The sequence below is a fragment of the Astyanax mexicanus genome, chromosome 2 (genome assembly GCF_023375975.1).
Source record: "Astyanax mexicanus isolate ESR-SI-001 chromosome 2, AstMex3_surface, whole genome shotgun sequence".
In the NCBI taxonomy this organism is placed as follows: domain Eukaryota; kingdom Metazoa; phylum Chordata; class Actinopteri; order Characiformes; family Acestrorhamphidae; genus Astyanax; species Astyanax mexicanus.
In genome coordinates this window covers 59,122,880-59,148,633 of record NC_064409.1, presented here as the reverse complement: position 1 = coordinate 59,148,633, position 25,754 = coordinate 59,122,880, and the positions used below count along the sequence as shown (strand labels likewise).

Genomic DNA, 25,754 nt, shown 5'->3' with positions numbered 1-25,754 from the left:
TTTTAAGTTGTCTTTTATTTTTCCAGAGATTACAGATCCACACAGTAGTCAGTGAACTGCAGCTGGATGTGGAGATGCTGCTGCTGCTGCTGCTGGCGGGGATTAGGAGCTAAAACGGCTTGCCCTCGTGACGCCACTTCCCTGAGCTGGGCTGAAAATGAAGGCGGCCATGTTGTAGCTAGTGGAGAAGCGGGGCAGTGACTGTGTGAAAATCCTTCTTATTTAATGAAGTGAACCAGCTCTGCTGCTGAGCCTTGTCTGACACCCGAACCGGACCGGACGGGGTCTAGGGACGGAGATCTGTTCACTTTAGCTGTAATCTCGCCGACCTCTGGGCCAGAATGAGCGGAGGGACCCCGTACATCGGGAGCAAAATCAGCCTGATCTCCAAGGCCGAGATCCGCTATGAGGGCATCCTCTACACCATCGACACAGAGAACTCCACGGTCGCCCTGGCTAAGGGTAGGTCCCTCTCGCTGCGAGACTTTTAGACCAGCTAATGTTCGTGTTTTCTGCGTCGTTTTTACTGTAGCACAACAGCAAATTGGAGCTAGTTGAGGTCAAGAAAGTAGAAATCCACTCCAGGATTTAGTTCCAGCTGCCTCGGGGGCTCAGTGTATAGTTTAGCCGCAGCAGAGCCGCCATAGCAGTTGGAACAAAATCCTGGGGTGGATTTCTACTTTCTAGACCTTAACTAGCGCCATTTGTATGCTAGCTAGCTTGTTAGTTAAGTGACGTGTATAGCTAACTAAATAAACAAGTGTAAGCCAGCTAAATAGATAGAGGTTGTTACTTTATATTATTATTAGCTGTTACTGTAATTTAACTATTAGCTTAGCTGTTACACTCTACACACACAGTTAAACACGCGTGTGTCTATTTATTTATGTTGCTAGTTAGTTAGCTAACTTAACTATAAAGCTTGGTACGTAACTTGGCTCTTAGCTCTAACCAGTAACGTTAGTTAACCTAACAACTACACAAAAAAGTTTAATGTATTTTTTTAACCTTTAAAGTTTAACATCAGCTAAACATCACGATCTCAGGGTTTTAAAACAGGGTTTACAAAATGTCAGCATTATTTAATGGATGGGGTGTACAATAAGTATTTCTGCCTGTGTAGTAGGTGTGGGTAAAATGGCCCTAAAATAATATATGATATGATATGATTTAATTTTATTTTATTTCATTCATTTTCTACCTAATTTACACTGCCAATTACTCAACCAACTCATTAGGACTCCCCCTATCACTATCAATGATGCCCCAACACCAGGAGGGTGAAGACTAGCACATGCCTCCTCAGATAAACGTGAAGTCAGCCACTGCTTTATTTTGAACTGATGCTGATGCAGCATCGCCGAGTAGTATCACAGTGCACTGAGAAAAGGGCAGCGACTCTTTTCCAATACATCAGCTCACAGACGCCTTGTGCTAAACATCACCCTCGGAGTGATGTAGGGAGAGAGCGTCATCTACCTACCCAGAGAGAGCAAGGCCAATTGTGCACTCTCAGGGCTCCGGCAGCTGATGGCAAGCTACATGATCGGGATTCGAACAATCTCCCGATCATAGTGGCAGCACTTTGCCCGCTTGACCACTCTGAGTGCCCATCCTGATATTTCTTGGTATTATTGCGATAACGATACTCTTGGCAATATGACGAAACACTGAATAAAAAAAATCAACACTACGGCAAAGAAGTAAAAAATGTATTCTATTATTGCATATAACATATGGCATACCCTTACCTGAGATATTAAAAAATCCAATGATTGTATCATATTTGTAACAGAACTCAAAATGTCATGATAATAATATATTGCACTTGAGATATAATCTGTCTCTAGTAGATATCATGAGAAATGAGAACAGTGTGAATTTTCCTTTTGCTGAAAACAGAAAAAAAGTAGTACCCTGATGTGATAATTAGGGGTGAGTGATATGGCACGACATTTTGGGGTATAATATCGTTTACAATATTTAAAAAAATGTTGTCAATTTTGTTTTGTATGATATGATATGGCACACCCCTACAGACACATCACAATATGCAGTGCAGATCAGTGCATCAGTAATATCGCACTTATAGATTTAATGATGATAAATTACTATACATTTATCTTTGAGAGTTGTTGTTTACATTTTAACCATTTAATTTCACAGAACTTTGGGGAAATCAGTTGTTTTCTCCTTTAAGTTGATTAGAGTGAGTGAGCAGACAGTCAGCTAAGCTACAGTGTACTTGGTTACATCAGCAGCTTATGACTGATCGTGACAGTTTGCAGCCAGCTAAAGCTCAATACACACTGAAGAGATGGCCAGACTTTATACTCTGCTTTTAGCTACTCTGTGCCCATGTCATGAAAAGTGAGCTAGGTGGTTGGAGAGAATATACACACTTTGTGTAAAAAATGAATAGCTTGTGACATATGATGGGCAAATTTGGTTCTTAAGCTCTGCGTTTTCTTTTTAGTGCGCTCCTTTGGAACCGAGGATCGCCCCACAGACAGACCTATACTGCCTAGGGATGAGACCTATGAGTACATCATCTTCAGAGGCAGTGACATAAAAGATCTGACAGTTTGTGAACCTCCCAAACCAACTTTGCCTCAGGACCCAGCCATTGTTCAGGTATGTTGGCCAAGAATTTATTGCTAAGTTATGTACTTAAGTGCAGTAGCATATATTAGAATTGTGAGAGCTGGACTTGCGCACACAGTATTTACACAGTTATAGTGTGATATGATTCAACAACAGAACATTTTAAATAAAGAATTCTTATGATATGGTGTATAATACCGTATTATACCTTGTGCTTTTTTTTCAGTCATCTATGGGATCTTCTTCCGCTCCATCTTCTTTCCATTCTGGAAACTCGTACGGGCTGTTTAAAAGGGCTCCAGTCTCCCCATATAGCCAGTTCACTGCCAGCCCATTGGTTTCACCCCCATTTGGTGCTGTTGGAGGTAGGTGTTTTTAAGTAAAAAAAAAATCAAGCTTAAATTGTTTGTGTCACGGAATCCCTGAGATTTCTGTGGTTTATTCAGTGTTATCATATTGACTACTGGCATCTATTCAGAATCAGTGATGTGTGTTGTGTGAAATGTCCTGTTCTTATGTGCAGCTCGCAGCAGTCCTCCACTGGAGTCCTTGCCGAAGAGCCCCCCGCTGGAATCTGCTGCACCATCAGCCGCTTCTGTCAGCGCCACTGCACCTGCACTGGTTGGCCGAAGGAGCCCCATTGCAGCACGCCTCACTGCACCTGGTAGCCAGAAGCCCCTGGACATCCCAGAGCAGAGGAGGGGTGAGGGCCAGCCTAGGCTATGGTCAGGACTCAGGCATGCTGCAGGAAATGAGGCTAGTGTAGTTCGCTCAAGCTATCATTCAGCAGGTGAGGTCAGAGGTGAACTGGTCATTTTAAGATAAGCCAGTTGTCTTATTTTATGTCATTTGATGTGTGCTCTGTTATGAATTTCTGAATTCTTATGTATGAACTGTGAAAAATGTTAAGCCAAATAGTTGGCCCAAACATTCTCAAAGAGATTTAAAGTTATGATCTTCAGATGTGTCGCACTTGTTCGAACAAGGTTCTGAAGATTTCAAGGTTTTTAAGATTGACGTACCTTCTCAGGCACTGATGCGCCAAAAGTGGCCCCCCGACAAGAGTCTGATCAGTCCAGAGCTGAAAACAAGGATGCCTCTAAGCGGCAAGCAGGTTGTTAAGTTTGCCATAATGGTCTTCATGCAGCCATACCGTCAGACTGCATGCCAGATTTCTACATCTTCTGCTTTTTTATGTTGTTCATAACACTCATGTTCCTGCTGATCAAGCTCCGGCCCCCTTCACAGAGAAAAGCGTTTTTCAAGTGAAAAGTTTAACAGTATTGAAAAATGTCATGTTTGTCTTATTCTGTTAATCAAAAGTTGAAGAACATTAATACACTATTTAAACAGGATATTTTAGACTAATAAACATGTCGGAATCTATAAAAGTGCTTTGCTACATCATAAGGAAATGATCTTCTTTTCCAAACCACTTTTCATAGTTTTGATTGTTGTTTGTATGCCTCTCATTTAAGTCACAGGCCTATTTGAAGATAGATAATATGAAAAACTGGGGGTGGTATGTAGTGGTTTACAGTGCAGTAGTTTAATGTCTTGCATTAAACTACTGCACTTGAGGAGTATTCTTTACTTATTATTGACAAAGACTCCTAATAGCTGTTGTTAATGTGGAGTTAACAGATCTTTGTGAAAGGGGCTTTGATTTTTGTCTTTTGTGTGGAATCTTGAACTGATCTGTTAACATGTAATTCTGTAGAGTGATTTCTCATAGATTGCTTTCTCTCATCAGCTATTTGTCTGCATGTCATCTTCAAATTAATGACATTTGTCATGTAGATACCAACAGTGTCTATATTATGATTTAATTGTATCGGTTCTAGGGGTGGGATTCACAGGACATCTTGTGATATGATATCACGATACGTTGTCCACGATAATGATGATATCACAGTGCTGTGATTCTGCACTTCATAGTTTATTTCAAGGCAATTCTGAAGAATACTTTAAACCATCTATGATACTGAGGCGGATAAAATATTCCTAAACAGAAAAAGTTTGAGAACCAATATTTCTCACTGCAGGTTTACTTTATTCATTGGATTAGTGCCACCGTGTGGAGTAAGTTTAAATCAAATTGGTGGGCAAGTCTTTATATTTATAGTTTATAGTGTGCATGTTCCAATAAAATATTAATATTTGATGCATAACATTTGATATATTGCAAACAAAAATGGTACAATATATCGCCATATCATTATTATATCGTCCCACCCCTAGTCTGTTGCTAGTTTCAGTACTTTTTCATTTTCTTTGTACATGTTGACTTGTGTCTAAACCTGCCTAATATAATCAGCATGTTTCCCTTTAGTATTTTATACATTTTTATGATTTATAATTTATATGTTTTTTTAGTTTTCTAGCCAGGCTTCTGTAGTTTTTGTTGCAGATGGAAGTTTGTGTGTGTCCTGAAACAAATGTCTGTCATTTAGCTACAGGCCCTCCAGCTCCCCGTCGTGGTCGTGGAGGAGGACATCGTGGGAGAGGGCGTTTCCCTGTGAGAAGAGACGGACCAATGAAGTTTGAGAAAGATTTTGACTTTGAAAGCGCTAATGCCCAGTTTAACAAGGAGGAGATTGACAAGGAATTTCAGAGCAAACTGAAGTTGAAGGGTAAAGTTTATTATTTATTTATTTAAGACACATCTGATTAGTATTCTGTCTACCTGTCAATTAAAAGGCATGTTGTTGAAGAAAAGCCAATATCAGTTACATTTATACATTTGTTTTTCTCATGTTTAGCTTTGTGTAAGGACTGCAGTGTTGGTTTATGCTGTAGTGATAACTATGGCAAAACTATTGTTAATTACCGGGAATACCAAAAGAGTACTGTGCTTCATGCTCTCATTGCCAGAGCAACAGTGACCATAAAACTGCCTTTCTTTCTGACAAAGAGTGGGCCTCATATTTTGAAGTCATTGGAAAATAACTGAAAAATCATCCCCTGCCTCTTTTAATAAGATTATCATTTCAGTCTGTTTAATTAAGCATAGTGAGCAATCATGGCTGTAAACAGGGTCAGTTTTTTGGCACTGCATTTTGTGCTAGGTAAACAAAATGCAAAGTCTGAGTCCTTACTTAGCTGAAACACGTAACATGCAGATTTTACTCATTTATTTATTGCAGTGGTATAAATTAAGGGGGATATAAGGGGGATACTGATATTTTATCTTATACTGCCGAAGTTATATATTATTTTCCTGTATGTGTTAAGATGAAAAGACTGAGAAAGCTGTAAACGGGGAAGATAAAGGTGACTCTGGGGTGGATACTCAGAATAGTGAAGGCAATGCTGAAGAGGAGGATCCACTAGGCCCCAACTGCTATTATGACAAGTCCAAGTCGTTCTTTGACAACATCTCCTGTGACGACATTAGGTTGGTACTTCTTTATTTTATCCGTTTTCCTTTTTTGCTCAAGGAAAAAATAATGTTCAAGTGTACCTTATTTAATGTTGAGATGTGTGGGTTTTCTCATGATTTGTTAACTGTACATTTCTTATATATAGCATGAAGCCCCAAAAATTAGTTTTTTTTTTTTTTTTTTTTTTTGATTTTTTGATTATTATTTTTCCTCAGGGAGAGGAGGCAGACCTGGGCAGAGGAAAGGCGGATGAATGCTGAGACGTTTGGGCTCCCGCTACGTCATGGTAGAGGGCGCGGAGGGTACAGAGGTCGTGGAGGCATGGGCTTCCGCAACAACCGCGGTCGTGGAGCTGGACGGGGGTCGTTTGGCGGCTCGCACATGGGTGGTGGCGGCTACAGAGGCGGGTTCAGAGGAGGACAAGGAGGAAGGGAGTTCTCAGATTTTGAATACAGGGTAATGTATTCCCTTTGTATATTTATATTTATCAATACAATTTAAAGGTTGTTTTTTCCCATTTGATTTATTTTGTAATTATTGGTACTACATAGTTTGTTTAAGCCCACAAACACAATCATGCCACTTTCAAAATCACTGATTTTTCCTGAGTGTAATTGTTAGTGTTAAGACTAAAGCTGCTGGCATGTCATTGAATTGATTTTATGAATTTCACTGCATTTGGCTAATTAGGTAACAACATTAAATAAAGAAGAGGTGTATGTCTTTCAAACAAAGTGCTAGGTTTGGCCACACTGCCCCTAGTGACTTGGTGGAAACTATAAACGGGTCTTTTCAGTGTGAATACATGTCTTGGCTGCAGCTGATTTAAGGTTTGTAGATCATTTTGTAGGCTTGTTCAGCTGTGGCTGGAACATGTGTTCTCTGTTTCTGAGATACAAAAACGTGGTGCTTGTGTATCTTTTGAGATCTTCTGTTTCTTCAGGGAGGAGGATCATTTGTATACCAGTGTTTGTAAGGGTTTTCCTTCCTCAGCTGCAGCCAAGGCTTAGAGAAAGATGAAGTTGATAATGTGGCTTATGTTGATTCTAATATACTGTTTTTCATGTTATAAATAAGTCATATGTGAGACATGAGTATCATTTGTTTTATGGGACTTTATGGGGCTGTGGTCTGACCTTTGTTTTGTTTCTCATGCTTTTCCCAGAAGGACAACAAAGTAGCTGCATAGTGCAAATGGGAGCTGGGTCCACCAGAAGATTGAACTACGTTTTTGGTCACTACTTTTGACAACAGGAATGAATAAAAATTTGTAGATGTATATTTGTCACCAGCACTGGTATAGACCACTTAAAAGGTGGATGTAAATGCAAGTTTTTCCATGTCTTCTTAAGAATTGGAAATGTTTCTGCCTTTTGAAATGTTAATCTGACAAGAATAGTTCCAGATGGTTGAATTTGAGTATATGCATGTTTCAGAGGGACGTAAGGTTTTCTTTTTGTTTATTTGTTTATTTTTGGGTTTTTCACTACTAAACTTGTAATAGCTGTATAGTAAAAGTGTACATATGCCCACATACTGTGAGTACTTTGATCACTGAAATAGCTTTATATTATTATTATTATTATTATTATTAATTATTATTTTTATTATTAGTCTAAATATAAGTTCCCACTTTAGCACCAAAATAGCCAGTTTGGGTCTCAGTTACAGCTTTTTACTGTATTTTTCTACTTACTCACAATATTCTCCCAGGTTAGGTAGTCAGTGTCATTACACTTCACCTGTGCGATCAGCTTGCATGTTGTTGGATTTCGGTGAGAGGGGTTTATTTTTGTTGGATATCTTTTCAAAAGTCCGTGTGTGAGATTCATAGTTTAACAAAAACATTTATCATCTGTGTGAGCTGGTAGACATGGGCAACAGAACTCAACTCTGTTGAATAGGCATTTCTTATTGTAAAACATCAAAGTGTTCCTTTCCTTAATTATTTGCTTTGCCTCTGGAAAAAGCGCAGTCTCAAACATAAATATAAAATATAGTGAATATACTCTTGCTGCCCACTGTACTAGGCATACATGTGTTGTGACTTTGTTTGATGGACTGTGTTTATTTTAATTACAGTCAGTTTTAAGCTGTAACCCATGCATTTTTGACACCACTGTTTGTAAGTTAGATGACTGATGGTAGCATGTCTAAAGTGATGTTTGGCCGTAATTTTACAGGAACAGAAAAAAACTTTTTTAAATCTTGTTGATTTTGATTTTGGATTTTGAAGATACCTGTTTTTTGCATGATTGGGACAGTATATATTTAGAAACTATAGAAAATATATTTTATAAATGTTCACATTTGGCTCAGAGTGGCTTAGGAGACTAAGACGCTGACAGAGTTGCCCAGAATCATGAGGTCAAATTCCAGGTCAGTGCTGTGTTGCCTTTAGCAGCCAGAGAGCAAAATTGGCCATGTTCCTCTGGGGTGGGTAGATGGCGCTCTCTCCCCACATCTCTCCTCTGTTACTGTTACGGTACTTCTATTTAACTGAATAATTAAATAAATAAATAACATAAATACAAACATTGCTTTTGAGTTTTGATAGTGTCCTATTCCTTTAGATTAACACTGAGAGTGATTATATATATATATATATATATATATATATATATATATATATATATATATATTATTATTATTATTATTATTATTTTTTTTTTTTTTATATATATATATACATATACATATATATATATTTATATATATGTATATGTATATATATATGTATATGTATGTATGTTTGTGTTCACTCTTGGCATGGTTTAGGTACGTTTTGTAAGTATTTGCCTGTTCAGATTTTTTAAATGCACTTGGGACAGCAACAGATACAAAAACTGGTACCTGGCAATATAGTCAAGCGAATATGACTACCAGTCTATATGATCTGGATATGCTACAGTTATCTTCTGACTTTTACGGTGGTGTCAATATCTGCAAACCATAACTACTGGTCATGTTTGACTAGCTGTGGGCTTTAAATGTCCTGATAAAATTGGCCACTAGTGGCGCTATATTGCATATAACTTACCAGAGTATTTGCTGCTGATGCGTTAATCTGCTGTTGTAATAAAGTATTACAGTGGTCTGTGTATCGATCGGCACAGAAGCTACACTAGCTGCCAGTGTAGTGAGTAGGTGAATGTAATGTATAGTGAGGCTGTATTTGTGCTATCCTCCACTGCAGAAAGCTGTTTACTTTAGTTATGATATTTAGTCATGAACTAATTTTGCATTGCCTGTTGTATAGCTGTGTGGAGCTGGGAGGTGCCGCTGTATATTTTATAATATCAGTCACCAAATGTAGAGCTAATGCATCCTGCCGATTCAAGTTTCACTAGCATGCTCACTTGTTGAAATTATAACTGGATATCATAGTGTTTGACTAGTGACTTAAAACTGTTGGGAGTGTATTTACACGTTGTACGTTTTTTGTCTACACCTGTAGTTGGTGTGCATTATGTGCAATCTGTTCCTAGTCCCACTAGGAGCTCCAACCCCAATTGGATGTTTCACTGTGTGTGATGTCATATACTGCATCTGAAGTCCCTATTGTCCCTGCTTATCAGAAGCTCTGCTTATCAAACACTTTATGGTTTTTTGAGTTGCAGATTAGTTCTGCTTACGATCACTCTGACTTGGTAATAGAAGACTTAACATTTTAAATTGTAATACAGACATAGATAAAATGATGTCATAAATGGCAATCACTGCAAATGTATTGATGATAATTTGCACTAAAGTGTCTGCCATGTTTAACCTTAATCTACACCCTTTAACTCAAGCTTGTGTTGCTTAAAGCTTGTGGCAAGACAACCCAATAAAACACACACTCACTCTAAACCCACTACACCCAGAGCAAACACTACACTTGTACACTCAATCATATATAAGCACATTTAAAGACCTTTCATAAACTAATCTTGTATTTAGAGTGAATTTCAGCTGCTGAAAATAATTGCGTAAAGAATTGTAAAAATATGGTTTAAGTTAAAGTAGAGATTTGTGCAGTACTCTTATCTTATTTACTATAATGCTGGCACACAAGTAAATGAATTGGGCTTATTAAAAGCTCTATGTGAAACACAAATAACCAGGGCCCAGTCTTGGAGATAAAACCTCTTGACAGGAAGATAGTGTTCAGTATGATGCTCACTTGATTTTGACATTTAAATAATTCTACAGATGCTAAGACTCTGCTCACACCGGATCATTTCGTGAGACTAGTATCTGGATTATATTTTGATTAGAGATTAGAATTTGGCCAAATCATTTACGTTTAGTTGTCGACTTCTGTTAGTCTGACTGCTTTGTGGGGCAGAACATTCAAATTCACTCATTGCACAGCTAAGGTTTGTTTCAGTTGTTGAATGAGTGTTTGAGATACTAAAGCATTTACACTGCTCTAACATTTGGCCCAAATGCATCTCAGACCACTTCTGAGGTGGTTTGTGTAACTGGATTTGTACCTTTTTGTCTTTTTGTGTGTTTACACTTGCGTTTTCATGTGGATTAGCCTCTTTCAGATATAATCCTGATACTCATAATGCATGAAGTGACCAGATGCTTTTACGAAACGTAAAACACTCTACTAATTTTGCAGTCCCACTGACTGACATGTAGAAGATACAGCCCACAGGTTTTAGAATTTATATATAAAAAAGCCTTTATTGTGCTCACTAATTTTGACCATTTGATTCATTCAAATTTGATTTTGTGCTCCTATGTCACATTCTTGTTTGATTTAACTTTCACTGGCTAGAAATGTGATTTTGTGTGATGTATTCTCAGGCCATTTCTTATTGAGGGGAAAATGTAATTTTTGTTGTCTGTTCAGTCCTTTTATATAATTTGTTATTGTTATGTTGTTATTGGGTCTAAAGAGGTCAACCACAGAACCGATTGTTGAACTTCTGTGTGGAAATGCGAGACAAAAATACTTAAATGTTGTTTAGTAGATTTGTTTTGTGGATTAATTGTCATTTAAGTGAGATGCAACCTTGCCAGATAATTAGGTTCTCCTCATTTTCTCACTTCCCACTAACTGCAGATCAGTTTGGTGCATTTCTAGTTGGACTTTCGCAGCACAGCTATAATTTTGTCATTGTCCTGTTTGAACATTGAACAACTGATAAGATTCCTGGGTGCTATAAAAGGCCAATAGCATATTAAAGTGAAAGTAGCTACTTGTAGAGCCGGATATGGTTTGATTTGGGGAAGATTAGTTACACTTCTTCTAATCCAGTTTCTCAGTCCTTAACAGCTTTAATGTACGTTAAGCATGGCTAACCTTACATAGTTCTTCTGGATGTGAGCAGCATTTATAATGGAATAATCAAGACTTCCGTCTTAAAAACATTAAGATGTCATTCTCATTAATAGATGCTAATTTACCTTTTTTTGCACACTGCCTGAAAAAGTAATGGTTATAGTGGAATGTCCACTTAAGATTTTATCACAAGTGTAAGAATGTTGTAATGAAACAATTCAAGAGATTCAGCTTTACCATTGTAATCAATACAATTGTTCATTTAGTTTTGACATATTCAGTCATGTTGGGCATGTCTTTTGATTTCTGTTGGAGCTAATATAAAATCCAGCTTTCTCACAGGTACACAACATCTATCTGAATACTTTACTAAGCATATGAAAGCAGAATCAGGTCCTGCTGATCCACGATCAACCTGTTTAATTTAGAAATGTGTGGTACACAGATACATGCAGACATTCATTTTCTTCATATATACGCTTGGACCTGTAACACACACACAGGCAGCATGCTGGGATTGTCAGAATCAACAGAATTGTGATGACTTATGGCAAATGCTGTTACTGACATGCCCTGTGAATTGAGTGTCACCAGATTCTTTCAGTGTTGATTTAACTTTGCATTTCTTTCTTTATGTACATCTACAGTAACATCTATGTTCATTCTCAGCCCCAGCACGGGGGATGTACCTCAGTGTAAAAGGGTTTTATTCTAAGACAAGAATAATAAACAGTTGTCCTTAATTATGTTTGCTTCTCTTTGTACTTCTTGAAATATTTTGTGGGTAAATCAGGGAAAATAATTTGGTAACTTTACAGATGAATGCAAAAATGTTTTTAACTTTGAATGTAAGTTCAACGTGTGTTCAATGTAAGCTGCTCTTAAGCAGAGCATCAGATAAAAGCTAAAAATGTATGTAAATGTACATCTGAACTGTACATCTGGTTATATTGGTAGGCAAATGCAGCATTAGGAGACTTGCTCAAGAGACTTAAACTAAACTAATGAAGTCAACACATTCATGCTGGTTAGAAACTTTTAGATTTTATCCAGCATCAGCAGAGGCTCATTTCTTTTTTATAAGTTAGTTAGAAATTGGAAATGCATATATTCAGTGATAGACAGACATTTGGGCACACATACTTATTAATAGTTGTTATTTATTTGTATTATTTACTACATTATAAATTAATGTTGTAGACTTAAACACTATAAAGGAACAAAGGCAATTAGGTAGACAAAAATGTGTGCTACTTTGAAGAATTAGAAGTTAGAATTAGAATTAGAAGAACATTTTGCATTGTTTACCACTTACTTTTTTTGTTTACGTCAATTGAATATGCGTTTATTTGTTGTTTTGAGTAATTCAATATTAATCTACATTGTAGAAATGAAATGACAATAAATGAGAAGGGGTGTGTCCAAACCTCTTCTCTCTCTTCCTCGGCTATGTTTTTGTGTTGATCTTTGTTTTTGAAATTTTGACAAAGTATAGTGACTAATGAATGTACTATAGTGCTATTGTTGTGCAAAAATAGTCAATAAAAAAAGTTGAAAAAAATCTTCATAAGTTAAAATGATAGATGAAGCACTGTAAGGAACTTTACACAGCTTTTCAAGGCTCTTTGACGTTACTATGAGCTCTTTTGGGTTGTATTTTAAAAAAAAAATACAAGAAAAAGTGTACGTATTAGGTGGTGATTATAAAGTTTTTAACTCTGGTTTGAGTGCGAAGCACGTGTTGGGTAAAGCTCTATGAGTGAGTGGGTGGGGTTTCTTTTCATATTGTCGTAGTGGGCGGGGCCAGTGCTGAGGTTACCTCCCACTGAGGCTGCACTGCCATCTCTCTCACTTCATCCGAGTGAATTTAGTGGGTGAGCAGACAGCTGGACTGAGCTTAGGACCACCGACCATCTCTGAACCGCCACAACCACCCTCACCATCATGGGGCTAACCAACGATCCCAACTACCGAAAACTGGAGCAATGGTACAAATCAAACGCTGGAGGTCTGAACATGAGGCAGATGTTCGACGGAGACAAGGACAGGTTCTCCAAATTCAGGTACAAATAAGCAGGACTTGGGCTGTAAATGAGTGAATCAATCACCTGCAACTAAAAACAGTGGATGAAGGAAGTATAGTACCGTAGATGTCTTTCAGAGTGAGGACAGTGTTTGTAATCTATCTAACGCTAATTTAGACACTCACACTATGTAGTTATCTAGTTATTTAGCTAGTTAGTTAAATCCACTGGTTTGGTGTGGTGTAATGTTATTCTAGCCTTGAACGTCTCTGTTGGTTGCCAGGATATTGCAACACGACCACTTGTGGCAACGTCCTATTGCTCTCAACTGATAACACTTTACTGTTCACTGATTTAGCTTCAGCGTCTGCCCTTATTTGTATGTTAGCATAGTACTTCGCAGTGTTTTAACCCAACTGAGGCGCCTTTCTCATGTTCATTTTGGCTCAAAATGCTCAAAAAGGCCTCCTGTCGAACGTTAGATGTAGGCAACCCAGGTCCAGAAAGTAAAAATCCTCGCCAGGGTTTTGTAACAACTGCCTGCTGTGCTGCCCGGGCAGTTGGTACAAAACCCTGGGATGGATTTTTACTTTCTGGACTTGAGTTACCCACCTCTAAGCTACTGTAGATAGACAGCTAGAAGATGCTAAGCTAAGCTAAGCTAAAAGACAGGAACTAGCCTGCTAAAGCTAGCTGCACTGCACTGCACTGGATACAAGGTCACTGATCATCGATTGGGCATATCTACCTATCTACAGGCCTAACTGAGCCTTTAAATGGCTATATAACTAGCTATATTTATGATAAATTTCGTGCACTACAATCACACACGCTGTTATGCACGTTATTCCCATTAATTCACTATAATAAAGTGTCATACCGTCTCTTTAAATGTGTAGTTAAAGGTGAGGCTAGGTTAAGGTTAAGTTAGGTGTAGTCGGGCTGTAAGGTTAGCTGATGTAACGTTAGTGGAAGAAATCTTTTATTTTGGTTGTAGCCACGTTTAGTGGAAACTGTAGCTAAATGAGTCACGAAGCCAGTGTAACGCAACCTACACCACAGGGCGCACGCGTCCTCCTCCTCCTGTAGTGAAGCTACGTGATGTCCAGCACACACACTCCCAGTGTTTAGCTATATGATGGGGTGATGGATGGCAGCATGGTAGATCTGGGCAAAACCTCCAAATATAGGCTAGATTACATCCCAGCTAGAGCTATGCAAGCTGTCGATATTTCTATAGTTCTGAAAAAAAAGAGATCACTTAAGTTTCTAAATCAGTTTCTACGATTTTGCTATTTATAGATATATGTTTGAGTAAAAAGAACATTGTTGTTTTATTCTGTAAACTATGGAAACATTTCTCCTAAATTCCAAATAAAATATTGTAATTGAATTGTTATCTATCTATCTATCTATCTATCTATCTATCTATCTATCTATCTATCTATCTATCTATCTATCTATGGTATTGTTGTTCCATTGCGTTACACTGTGTACCTGTGTTCAGATGTAATGACAATAAATGCCTCTTCACTTGATCTAGCTATCTATCTAGCTATCTATCTAGCTATCTATAATTCTGTCTGTTTATATTCTTACTATATTTCTTGTTGTAAACTTACTTACAGTTAGCCTGCTTTTGTTTAACTAATCATGATGAAGCAGTGAGTCTCTCTCTCATCTCTGGTCCTGGAGTTCTCGTTCTCCTCCCCCACATGTGTTGGGTGCTTCCTTGCTCTAAAAAACCTGATTCAAATGATCAGCTTGTTATCAAATATCAGAATATAAAATTAAGTTGGCTATATCCACAGGGACTCCAGTGCTTCCAAGAAATATAATTTATGCCATAGAGGGTTAAAGAAAACCAAACTGTACATTGCATTACAGAGAGTGTAAAAAACACCCTGTTTATTTGGTTTAAGGTGGGCAGAAATTAAATAAGAATTACTGTACTATACACAAAAGAGCCTTTGAAATGTCTTTAAATATTGTGATATTATATTTTACCATATCATCCAGATTTATAAGTGCATGATAATGTACACTAGGGGTGGTGGCTTTTATACTGTTCCTTTCAATATCAGAATTCTATTGTATCAACGGAAATTAAGAAATATATTGTGTTATCGATTTTTGCTATGTCATCCGGCTCTAATCCCAGCTATGCATTACAGTGGTCAGTCTGTTATCAGTTTGTCTAGCTACATTGTCTGTGGACTCGACCTTGATCAGTGTGTCTGTCCTACACTGCTTTTAATATAAAACTAAAGTCATTGAGGCCTTAATTATTATTATTTATTTGTTTTTTTACAGTTTAACCCTCAATACAGATGATGGAGACCTACTTCTGGATTATTCAAAGAACCTCATCAATGAAGATGTGATGAAGATGCTGTTTGCCATGGTACTCTACAAACTCTACTTATGGTCAGGAAGACCTTGACAGAATGGATAATTTACCACCATGACAGATGCCAACTTTATATCGCATCTACGATAAAAGACATCTTAAATTAAAGCAGAATTAGAATACTGATCAAGATTTTTGTCGAGTACTGAAGTAAAGGCATGAATAACATTAACATTATACAACAAAACTGCTCCTGCCAGACAAATTGCAAATGACCTGTAATTTGTAATTGTGAGCTTTATTAGAAATCAGTGTCTTGCAGTGAGAAAAGGGCCCCACGGCTCATTTTGCAGCATCAGGGTGGGGTGGGAAGGTGTTAGCTGTCAACTGTCATCTCTCATCAGTCCTAAACCCGTCTAGTAGCTACTTAATCCCTCCCCAGCACACTGCATGGATTTAAAGCTCATGCACAGATATTTATATACGTTGTCAAAGACTTCTGGGTAAAATGCTATATGTTTATAAAACTCTGTGGTTTCTATTGAATGATTAATCATCAGATTGAGCTTGGCTATTGTAACACGTTAAACAGCTCTGTTTGAATAAGCGTTTGGTGTGTGGCCACAGGTGTGCATCTTGCCTAGTCATCATGACTTCCAAAAAGTTAGTCCTCAATCTGAATGAGAAATCGTGTGTTGCGTAATGTCCCATTAATAAGTTAGTCTGTTATGAGATTTTCCTTAGCTGAGTCAGAGCATGAATGCTAAAAATTGTCTGCCCGTTTGTGTCCAGAATGGACTGATATTAGGTAACGCTGGCCTAGCTGCTCTAATAACACTTCCTTTTAATCAAGTCAAGAAGAGGAAGTGAGGCAGAATTTAGTCTGCTACCCATTATCACTCAGTACCTCTATGGATATAATAGTCAAAATGTTCTTCCTGCGAATTGTCATTTTTTGCACATAAACATGATTCTGTACATTCCTAGGCAAAGTCAATTGGTGTGGAAGAAGCCAGATCCCAGATGTTTGGTGGTGAGAAGATCAACTTTACTGAGGTACTGTCACCCTTCGTCTTTCTACAAACAATGTATCTATGACTATATATGGCATTTAGCCCACAGGGTCTCCCATACTGCTAAAGAAGTGATTAAGTTTCATTAAACTGGAATTACGTTTTCACACCCTTGCACTTGTATGTAATTGTATCAGCTACCTCAGCAGATAACCAGTCTTATTGTTGTCTGTGTCTGATTCTTGCCTTGAATAGTCTTCTGTTGATGATGCACACCAGGATGTAATTGCAGTAAACCACATGTTCTCTATTCTCTTAGCTGGTGTAACTGTTTTTGCAACATTTCCTTGTGGTGTACATGGTGCATTTCTGTGTTGTGTGTTTTATAAGAAAACTGCATAAAAGAAAGATTTGATTTAGAAATCATAAAACAGTAGGTCTGTGTGTTTGTGAGTAGGGCAGAGCTGTCCTCCATATTGCCCTGAGGAACCGATCTAACACTCCCATCATGGTGGATGGAAAAGATGTCATGCCTGAGGTGAACAGAGTTCTGAAGAAGATGAAAGACTTCTGTCATGTGAGTAAAGCTGTTAGATTGTATAATGAATGAGCTAAAAAAGAAAAGATTAGTCAAATTTATCCTGATTTGTATTGTCATGTTTTATGTTTTACAGAGAGTGCGCAGTGGAGAGTGGAAAGGCTTCAATGGTAAGACCATCACTGATGTGGTCAACATTGGCATTGGAGGATCTGATTTGGTAAGTGGTGGCACTGCAGATTACTTTAGTTTTTATTACTCTTGTGAAAAGGAAGTATACTTAAGAGCATTCAAAGTATGGTCACATTGGGTAACGAATACTAAAAGTACATTTTCAATTTGATATACTTTTTTTAAACACATAAAGTATATATATGTCTCGGCATTAAATACTGCTTAAAGTGCACTTTAGTGTTGTTTTTTTTTCCAGTACCAATAAGGTGTACACTATGTGCATCAATATGTAAAGTAGTATATTTAAAATTAAGTTGCTTTTATGTTGTATTTAAATATAGCTTAATTACAATTAAAATATACTTAAGTTGCCATAAGTTGTTCCAAAATTGTATGTACTTTTGCACATTATGCAGTTTTCTTTTACAAGGGTAGCCTTAACCAGTAACTGTTTGTTTTAATTTTTCACACAGTTGTTGACCAAAAAATAATGTTTTTTTAATAAAGCCATATTCTATAGCAGCAGACAATTTTGCCTGCCTATTTTGTTTAAATATTTATTGCACACTTTTTGTAAATCTTCATTTTACTTTTTAAATATCACTGTGTTCGTCTGCTATATAATATATAAAAATATCTAAAATGTTTTATAAAATGAATAGACCACTAGTCTTTGTCATTAGTAATGGTAGTAAAATTCTTTTGTGGTAATACATATGTATTGTATATTTAAATGTTTATTATTAAAAATATATTTATATCTATGTGAAGTTTGTAATTAAAGTTTATGTCTTTCCCAGGGTCCTTTGATGGTGACAGAAGCACTAAAGCCATACTCCAAAGGTGGTCCTAACGTCTGGTTCGTCTCCAACATCGACGGGACACACATGGCTAAGACATTAGCCCAGCTGAATGCGGAAACCACTCTCTTCATCATTGCATCCAAGGTTGGTGGCTGATCATGCTGATCCTTAACAGCCTAGGGCAACTGTAAGATTATGCTTTTAAGCTGTCACACAAACTAGGATTGAAATTGATTTTAAACATCAATAGATTGCAGCATTTACCAGAGTAAACAGATGAGTCATTTCAGCATTCAAACTGAAGGTTGACTGGAATTGGTTGCATGGTGTGTGGCCATATGCTGTGTCCTAACATAAATTCTCCTAAAAGTGTCAGTTTTTAAGCATATCAAGTGTAGTGAATATTATGAGCTGCATGCAAGTGTCTGGGTATATACTGTCCACAGTAAGACTGATTTAATATAAGGCGTGTCCTCTATTTTTGTTACACATAATGGTCTTATATCAGTCCCACTATTGTTTTATTGATAAAGAAAATAAGAGAAAGTAGCCAACACTTGAACAAAGGAAATGTTATAGAATAGGGTGGAGCATCACAAAGTAAACATGCTCCACATTGATATTAAAGCTCTACATGGCATGTATTAATTCATGGTTTTAAAAAATTAAGACTAAAGTTTACTGCCTTTTGGATTTTTTTTTTTTTTAGACATTCACTACCCAGGAGACAATTACTAATGCTGAGACCGCAAAGGAATGGTTCCTGCAGACAGCAAAGGATGTGAGTATTCTCATCAACAAGCTTTAAATCCGCTTGGCACAAACTGCATATATAATTGTCAGTTATTTATTTTTCTCTTTTTTTGTTTGTTTTTTTGTTTTTGTGTTTTTGTATAAACCATCTTTTAAACATTTCAATAAATTACATTAATAATGTAATACTCTTTTCAGCCGTCTGCAGTGGCCAAGCATTTTGTGGCTCTTTCCACCAATGCGGTAAGTCTGATTTTTGACCTCCCTATGTGCTTTATCTTTGTGTGTACAAAATATCATGGTTTGGCTCACCCCATGGTTTAGACCTTGGAGTTCATCATGATAAAATGTATGAAACAGACAATTACACAAGTTACAGTTTGTTCCACCTACTGTCGTTTAGTCCTTGGGGAAGCTGGTACTGCCTGTAGTGTGTTAAGCAGCAAATGTTTTTTTATGTTTAAGGTTTTTTTTAAATCATACACACACCTACTGTCCATGGTTTTATGCGTAAAATTCAGACAGTATTCAGACAAGCATGTCTTTTAATATATGAAAACACTTGTGAAGGCTCAATTATACACCCTTACGTATGAAAATTAAACCTCTGTTTCAAACTTTCAAACAGTCATATGTTTGAGTCTTAATACACTGGAAATACATCCACTAGAAAGCAGTTCAGAGTCTGGAAAAAAAGGTTGACACAACAAACATGGTGATAATGGAGGAGATAATGTGATAATGTGCTTACTTCAAAAAAGAAATGTCTTTTTTTTTTTTCGTGTCCATATGCAAGTGATCATGGTTTGCTTGAACTATTGGCTTTAATTCCCCCACCATTTTTAGTGGTACTCCTCTATTCAATCCATATCTATTTCATCCGTAAGCTCTCAGAAATTGTGCACATAAATGAAGTAATAATAGTAGAGTGCAGACAGAAATCTCTGTTCATGTCTGAATCAAGTGTTTCACCTTGAGCATAAATGAGCCTGTGGGACTGTGACCTTGGTAGACTTGGTAGTAGTGAATGGACTTTGTTATAAATATTGTAGATCATTTTATTTCTCTCTTATTTATTTTCTTCAGCCCAAAGTGAGCGAATTTGGGATCGACACTGAGAACATGTTCGAGTTCTGGGATGTGAGTATAGTCAGTTCAACATTAAACCTAGCATGAAAAAAAAAATGTGCATTTTATTTGTATAATTTGCAATAATGCCATCTTATGTTTTACCTTTTTATTGCATGGAATGTCTCCAACGTAGACGTTGTAGTCACAGTAAATGTGAAAATATGACCATTTTCAGAAATTTAATGAGTGGTGATGACCGTGTTGAGTGCATGAGGTCTTGAATGTCATGCCTGATAATAAAGGCTTGTTGAAATGTGGCAGTGTGTGCATTTCCTAACAGTGCGCTTGTTCTTTTTAGTGGGTTGGTGGGCGGTACTCGCTGTGGTCTGCTATTGGTTTGTCAATCGCTCTGCACGTAGGTATGTCTGCTCTGGAACAATGCTGTGATGCTTGTATAATGATAATGAATTGAATGTGTTTATGCAAAAAAGTGAATTTTTAGCACCTGCATTCGTAAATGTTTGCAATTCTGTTGCAACTCTAATGACCTTTTTTGATGACTAATTCATTCTTTTGTCTACAGGTTTCGATAACTTCGAGCAGCTTCTTGCTGGTGCCCACTGGATGGTATGCAGTCTATGTTTTTGTTGTCAGTCAAATGATTGGGGGAAAACATATTTTTATAGACTTGAAAACACACTTTTAAATGACATTTAGATTAATAAGAATTGACAGCACTGCTACAGCAAAGATAACATGGATATTAATAACCACTGTGGGGTCTTCAAATCTCAGATTCCTTCTTAGTTAACCCTTATAGAGCACACCCCTGTAGAAAAAAATGCTCTAATTATAGTACACTACATAGAGGCAACATATTTACCGATCTGTTCGACTTGTCTCCCTCTCATTCACAGGATAATCACTTCTGCTCAGCTCCACTGGAGCAGAACGCCCCTGTTCTGCTGGCTCTGCTGGGAATCTGGTATGTCAACTTCTTCCAGGCTGAGACTCACGCCTTGCTCCCCTACGACCAGTACATGCACCGCTTTGCAGCTTACTTCCAGCAGGTCAGTCATGAAAAAAGGGAAGCACCACACATGTATGCAGTTAGTCACATAAAAAAAAAAAGGAGCACAATTTGGTGGAATTTTACACAATATGCCGTTACTTAACTCTCTGAGGCAAGAATTCCCAAGTCCGGTTGTAGGAACGCAGTTTTTTGTATGCATCTAAATTTACTTAACATTGTTCTTGCAAAAAATCTTGTATCTCCAAAACGACAACTTGTAAAGAAGAAGTAAAAACCTTCATAACTTCCACATGTTGGAGCATTCCTATCAGTTCATTCATCATTAAATTCTGATTCACAATAGGAGATACAAGCTTTTTGGCCGACAGCAACTATATGTAGGAGTGTAGTTTGTGATAATTTGATTGTTTGATCTCCCTAGGGCGACATGGAGTCAAATGGAAAATATATCACCAAAAATGGCACGCGTGTGAACTACCACACTGGACCCATCGTATGGGGAGAACCAGGGACCAATGGACAGCATGCATTCTACCAGCTCATTCACCAAGGTACATAAACTCTTTCCTGAGCACATAGATTTCAGACTTACAGCTGTTGTTCAGCAGTGTTTTCTCTTCTTGAGAGAAAATGCACATAGTTCTGCCTGATTGTGAAGGGTTTCTGTAATGCTGTAATGAAGGGTTTTCCAGGTTTGCCTGGAAAAGTTTAACGTGGTATCACGATTGGCCCTCGATCGATATGGTGATTGACCAATTATACTGACTTGTGCTAAAAAAAAGAACAACACGATCAAACAAAACCAATATAAGTGTTTGTTTATTTTGATCTGATCATATTGAAGATTATTACTAAGAGAAATTGGAATACTGAGTAAAAGAAAAGTGGAGGAGAGTCTTAGCATGAATGCTTGTAAACCTGTTTCTTAAGCTGTATGCCATTAGCAAGTTAGCAGCATGCCATGCTATGCTTAGCGTAAGTGGACTGATGAACGAAATAAGAATGCAAGTAAATGAAAAGATGCCTTTTTTTTGCATATATGGTAAATGTAGTCTTTTACCCCTTTGTGTGGAACCTAAATCAAACTCTGACGTATGTTTGCTGTCAGACCCCTATGTTTGACCCAACGGTTCTAAAACTTTTGCTTTTCTCATATGTAGGAACGCGTATGATTCCTGCTGACTTCCTCATTCCTGCACAGACTCAACATCCAATCAGAGATAATCTGCATCACAAGGTAAGTTGGACAGTGGACTGCTGCTATTTTTGTAGGTATTTGTAAAGTTTTGGGTAAATTCCTATGCAAAATATAGATTTTTATTATTGTTATTATTAAACAATAATTTTGAATGTATTTATTTGAGGTCCTAAATGTCAATTGAGGATTAAGTGATATGATAAGAAAATTCACAATAATTAAAATCATTTACAACAGTGTGCAAGAGGGTTATTTATCAAGACTACAATGTGGTTTTATTGAAAGAGCTCCATCATAACTTTAATGGCATTACCCACATGCAGCAACAGAGGGAGCTCTTCCCCTTGCAAACTGTGCTCACATGACACAAATAGGCTGATGGCAAAACAAGATAGAGTTCCACAATGAACACAGAGCTCAACCTTCAAGGAGTTTCACCTAATTAAGGATCTTATCATGTTAATCATGTTCCATATCAATAAATATTGGGATATAAAGCATTAAGGCACATCACATTTCTAGCCTATATTGTGCACTACTAGTTGCAACATAACATTGTTGTTATTAGTTATGGAATTGTATTATGTAACCATTTATCACTCATTACACTATGGGTTTACCATGTGGTATAATCAGTTTCTTTTCTACTGATTTCAGATACTGATGGCGAACTTCCTGGCTCAGACCGAGGCACTGATGAAGGGTAAGACTTCAGATGAGGCCAGAAAAGAGCTTGAGGCAGCTGGCAAGAGTGGAGAAGCTCTTGAGAAACTCCTTCCTCATAAAGTATTTGAAGGAAACAAGCCAAGCAACTCAATCATTTTCAAGAAACTCAGTCCTTTCATGCTGGGGGCACTGGTTGGTAAGTGGAGAACAGTTTGCATATTCCAGTCTGTACATTATTTGCTAATTCACTAGAACATAATATAATTCCTTTATAAAACAGCAGAGCATTTATTGTCTTTCTTCTTTTTTAAGCCATGTATGAGCACAAGATCTTTGTGCAAGGCGTAATGTGGAACATCAACAGCTATGACCAGTGGGGGTAAGTAGCAATATTGCTCAGATTTACTCCAGATCCTGTAAAGGTATCCCATTTTCAGACCCAACCCAGTAAAGCCCCCCATATTAAAAACACAAAAAGTTATTTCTTAGACAGTTTAATAGTTGCAAGATCTGGCCACTAGTGGTCACTGAACACTATTGTGAACACTGTTGTCTGTCTTTAGTGTGGAGCTGGGGAAACAGCTGGCTAAGAAGATTGAGCCTGAGCTGCAGGATGATTCTGAAGTCCATTCTCACGATTCTTCCACCAATGGGCTCATCAGCTTCTTCAAGAAAAACCGCGCTTGAATTACCTGATCCCTCTCCTTACTGCCTCACTTCTCTGATGGGAACAATGGATTACGTATTATGCCCCGACATAGTCCAGGCTTGGTAGGCCTAACTGAAGAGGAAGAGCACTTTACATATGTCACCATTTATTGTGTACTTGAGTGTCTTTGTGCATTGTGAGATTTGACTGTAAAAGTAGACCTAATAACCAGTAAGGGAATCCCCATTACTGTATGTGCTGCAAGTTCTGGAATGCTGTAACCCTTCTCAACACGTTTACCCTTTGCTTAGTCAACACTGACTGACCAAAATAAATGTCTAATTTGTCACCTAAAATTGTGTTTGTGCATTTTCACAGACAATACCAGTTAAAGAAACTGAAATTCTAGACAAGTTGTCTTTTTTTCCCACCTCATGTATTTATTTTTTACTTTATTATTTTAGGGCAGTGGGAAAATTAATCAAAATTATTCTTTGTTTTTCGAAACATAACTATGTTCCAATCAGATGATATTAAGGTGTGCATTAAAAGTGCTAGGGAAATGTCTATGTTGAAAATTGTAAATAGTATTCGATGTTTAAATATTAAAAGAGAAGTTTGCTTGGGTAGAAAACCTTTGAATGCAGTTCTACAAGCCTATTTACAACCATGTCATTTTTGCCTCATAATGGCACGATAAGTCTTTAAACACTAGAACACTAACGTTAAAATTAGTAACACCATCAGTAACATTGAGTATACACTGTATGACAAGTTTTGGAAGCCTTCTTTAATTTTACAACATGCATCATCACATAAATTAAAAAAGGTACCATAGATGGAAATTATTGGAAATTTGGGTAATTCTTAACAGGTAATGTCCTAAAAAGGAAAAAAAAACTTGCTCTTTGCTCCACCCGTTCCTGGCACATGTGAGCACCTGATTTAAACACACAAACACTAACATCAGGTAAATTGCATCCATAAAATGTTACTCTCTATCATTAACGTCGGATGATATGCATGCCTCTTGAAAAAAACAGATGGGAAGAGGGATTCAACCATAACATTAATGACATCAATGAGCTCCCTGAAGCTACCCGAAGTCCCAAGAAACACAATGAAAATCACATGAAAAAATTGCATACCTGTCAAGTCTCCCGTTTTGGCCGGGAAACTACCGTATTTTACTCCTCTTTCCCGCCGTCCTCCCGTATTAGTATTTTCCCGTAAATTTCCCGTATTATATTAAAATAAAAAAAATATATTGTTGAGGAGACATGGCACTGACCGCTCTGTGTCTCTTAACCAATCGTGGAGCCGGTTCAAGGAGAAAGTCCCGCCTTTCAGGAGAAACAGCCAATCAGCTTGCAAAGGAGGGTCAGTGTGGGGAAGCCCCCCCCGTCGCTGTGAGTTCAGGCAGCTAGTCGGAGCAGCTGATGTTAAAACATATCTGGATATTCAGCGATTTTTCTTAAAGAAAGGTAACGGTAGGCTAATCATGGAAACTGTGATGAGATTTTTCTGATAGCTGCATAAAAATACTCGTCTCCGAAATAAAACACACAGATTAAACCTTTTAAAATAAACAAATTTACAGCTTGTGACTCAGTTTAACTAGAAATGTGGAGAGGACCGAAATTAACTGAACTGATCAGGGGTGGAGTGATCAAAAGAAAAAAGTATTAATTACAAATTATTGTGTAGGCCCCTTAGGACTAATTTTTACTGATGAAACATATCTGGTCCATGTCCTTTTAGTAAAAGCTCATGATACTATGTTTAGGTCACCAACAGTCATTTTGCAGAATTTGTGCACCCTTTGTTCAATTTTAAATCCATTAAATAAATAAAAAATAGATCATATAAAAGAGTGCATTTATTACAAAAAAGACATGAAATCTTTTTTTTTTTTTTTTTTTTTTTAAAGAAAAGGATTTTTAATTTGGCGGTATTAAAAGAATGACATGTAGGAATGTCCACAACATTTCAGATTCTTATAATCTAACTGTAGTGTGTAAGTGGTTCACTTGTGGTTATTTTAGATTTTTTTGTAAACCTGTCTTAAAATGTAAAGGATACTGAACCTTCGTTGGGCTGGTGGGACGGCTTTAAGCGTACAGAGGAAAATATCCCTTATTTTTAAATCTAAAACTTGACAGGTATGAAATTGTGGGTGAAAATCACCCGGCGTTAGGGTTCTAGGGTTAAATGTAA

General features: G+C 37.3%; 2 protein-coding genes across 5 annotated transcripts; both read left to right on the top strand.

The window, feature by feature from the left end:
- The first annotated feature begins 127 nt into the window (after positions 1 to 127).
- On the top strand, positions 128 to 7,621 carry lsm14aa (LSM14A mRNA processing body assembly factor a). 4 transcript variants are annotated; one of them, XM_007228189.4, is made up of 9 exons: positions 128 to 462; positions 2,477 to 2,634; positions 2,831 to 2,969; positions 3,128 to 3,394; positions 3,635 to 3,718; positions 5,058 to 5,237; positions 5,839 to 6,001; positions 6,203 to 6,443; positions 7,156 to 7,621. In XM_007228189.4, exons 1-9 carry the CDS (start codon positions 342 to 344, stop codon positions 7,174 to 7,176), a joined length of 1,374 nt encoding a protein of 457 aa, XP_007228251.3. In that variant the 5' UTR covers positions 128 to 341; the 3' UTR covers positions 7,177 to 7,621. The 4 variants fall into 4 exon arrangements, with proteins under 4 accessions (XP_007228251.3, XP_007228250.3, XP_022527896.2 ...); XM_007228188.4 differs by having other exon boundaries at positions 7,153 to 7,621; XM_022672175.2 differs by lacking the exon at positions 3,635 to 3,718 and having other exon boundaries at positions 129 to 462; positions 3,128 to 3,307; positions 7,153 to 7,621.
- Positions 7,622 to 13,101: 5,480 nt separating this feature from the next.
- gpia (glucose-6-phosphate isomerase a) lies at positions 13,102 to 23,893 on the top strand. The gene is made up of 17 exons (XM_007228187.4): positions 13,102 to 13,328; positions 15,603 to 15,693; positions 16,627 to 16,695; positions 17,110 to 17,229; positions 17,327 to 17,410; positions 18,165 to 18,311; positions 18,877 to 18,948; positions 19,119 to 19,163; positions 20,007 to 20,060; positions 20,350 to 20,410; positions 20,575 to 20,618; positions 20,909 to 21,061; positions 21,446 to 21,575; positions 22,185 to 22,261; positions 22,880 to 23,084; positions 23,201 to 23,267; positions 23,452 to 23,893. The coding sequence occupies exons 1-17, from the start codon at positions 13,210 to 13,212 to the stop codon at positions 23,573 to 23,575; spliced, it is 1,662 nt and encodes a 553-aa protein (XP_007228249.2). The 5' UTR covers positions 13,102 to 13,209; the 3' UTR covers positions 23,576 to 23,893.
- The last annotated feature ends 1,861 nt before the right edge of the window (positions 23,894 to 25,754 follow it).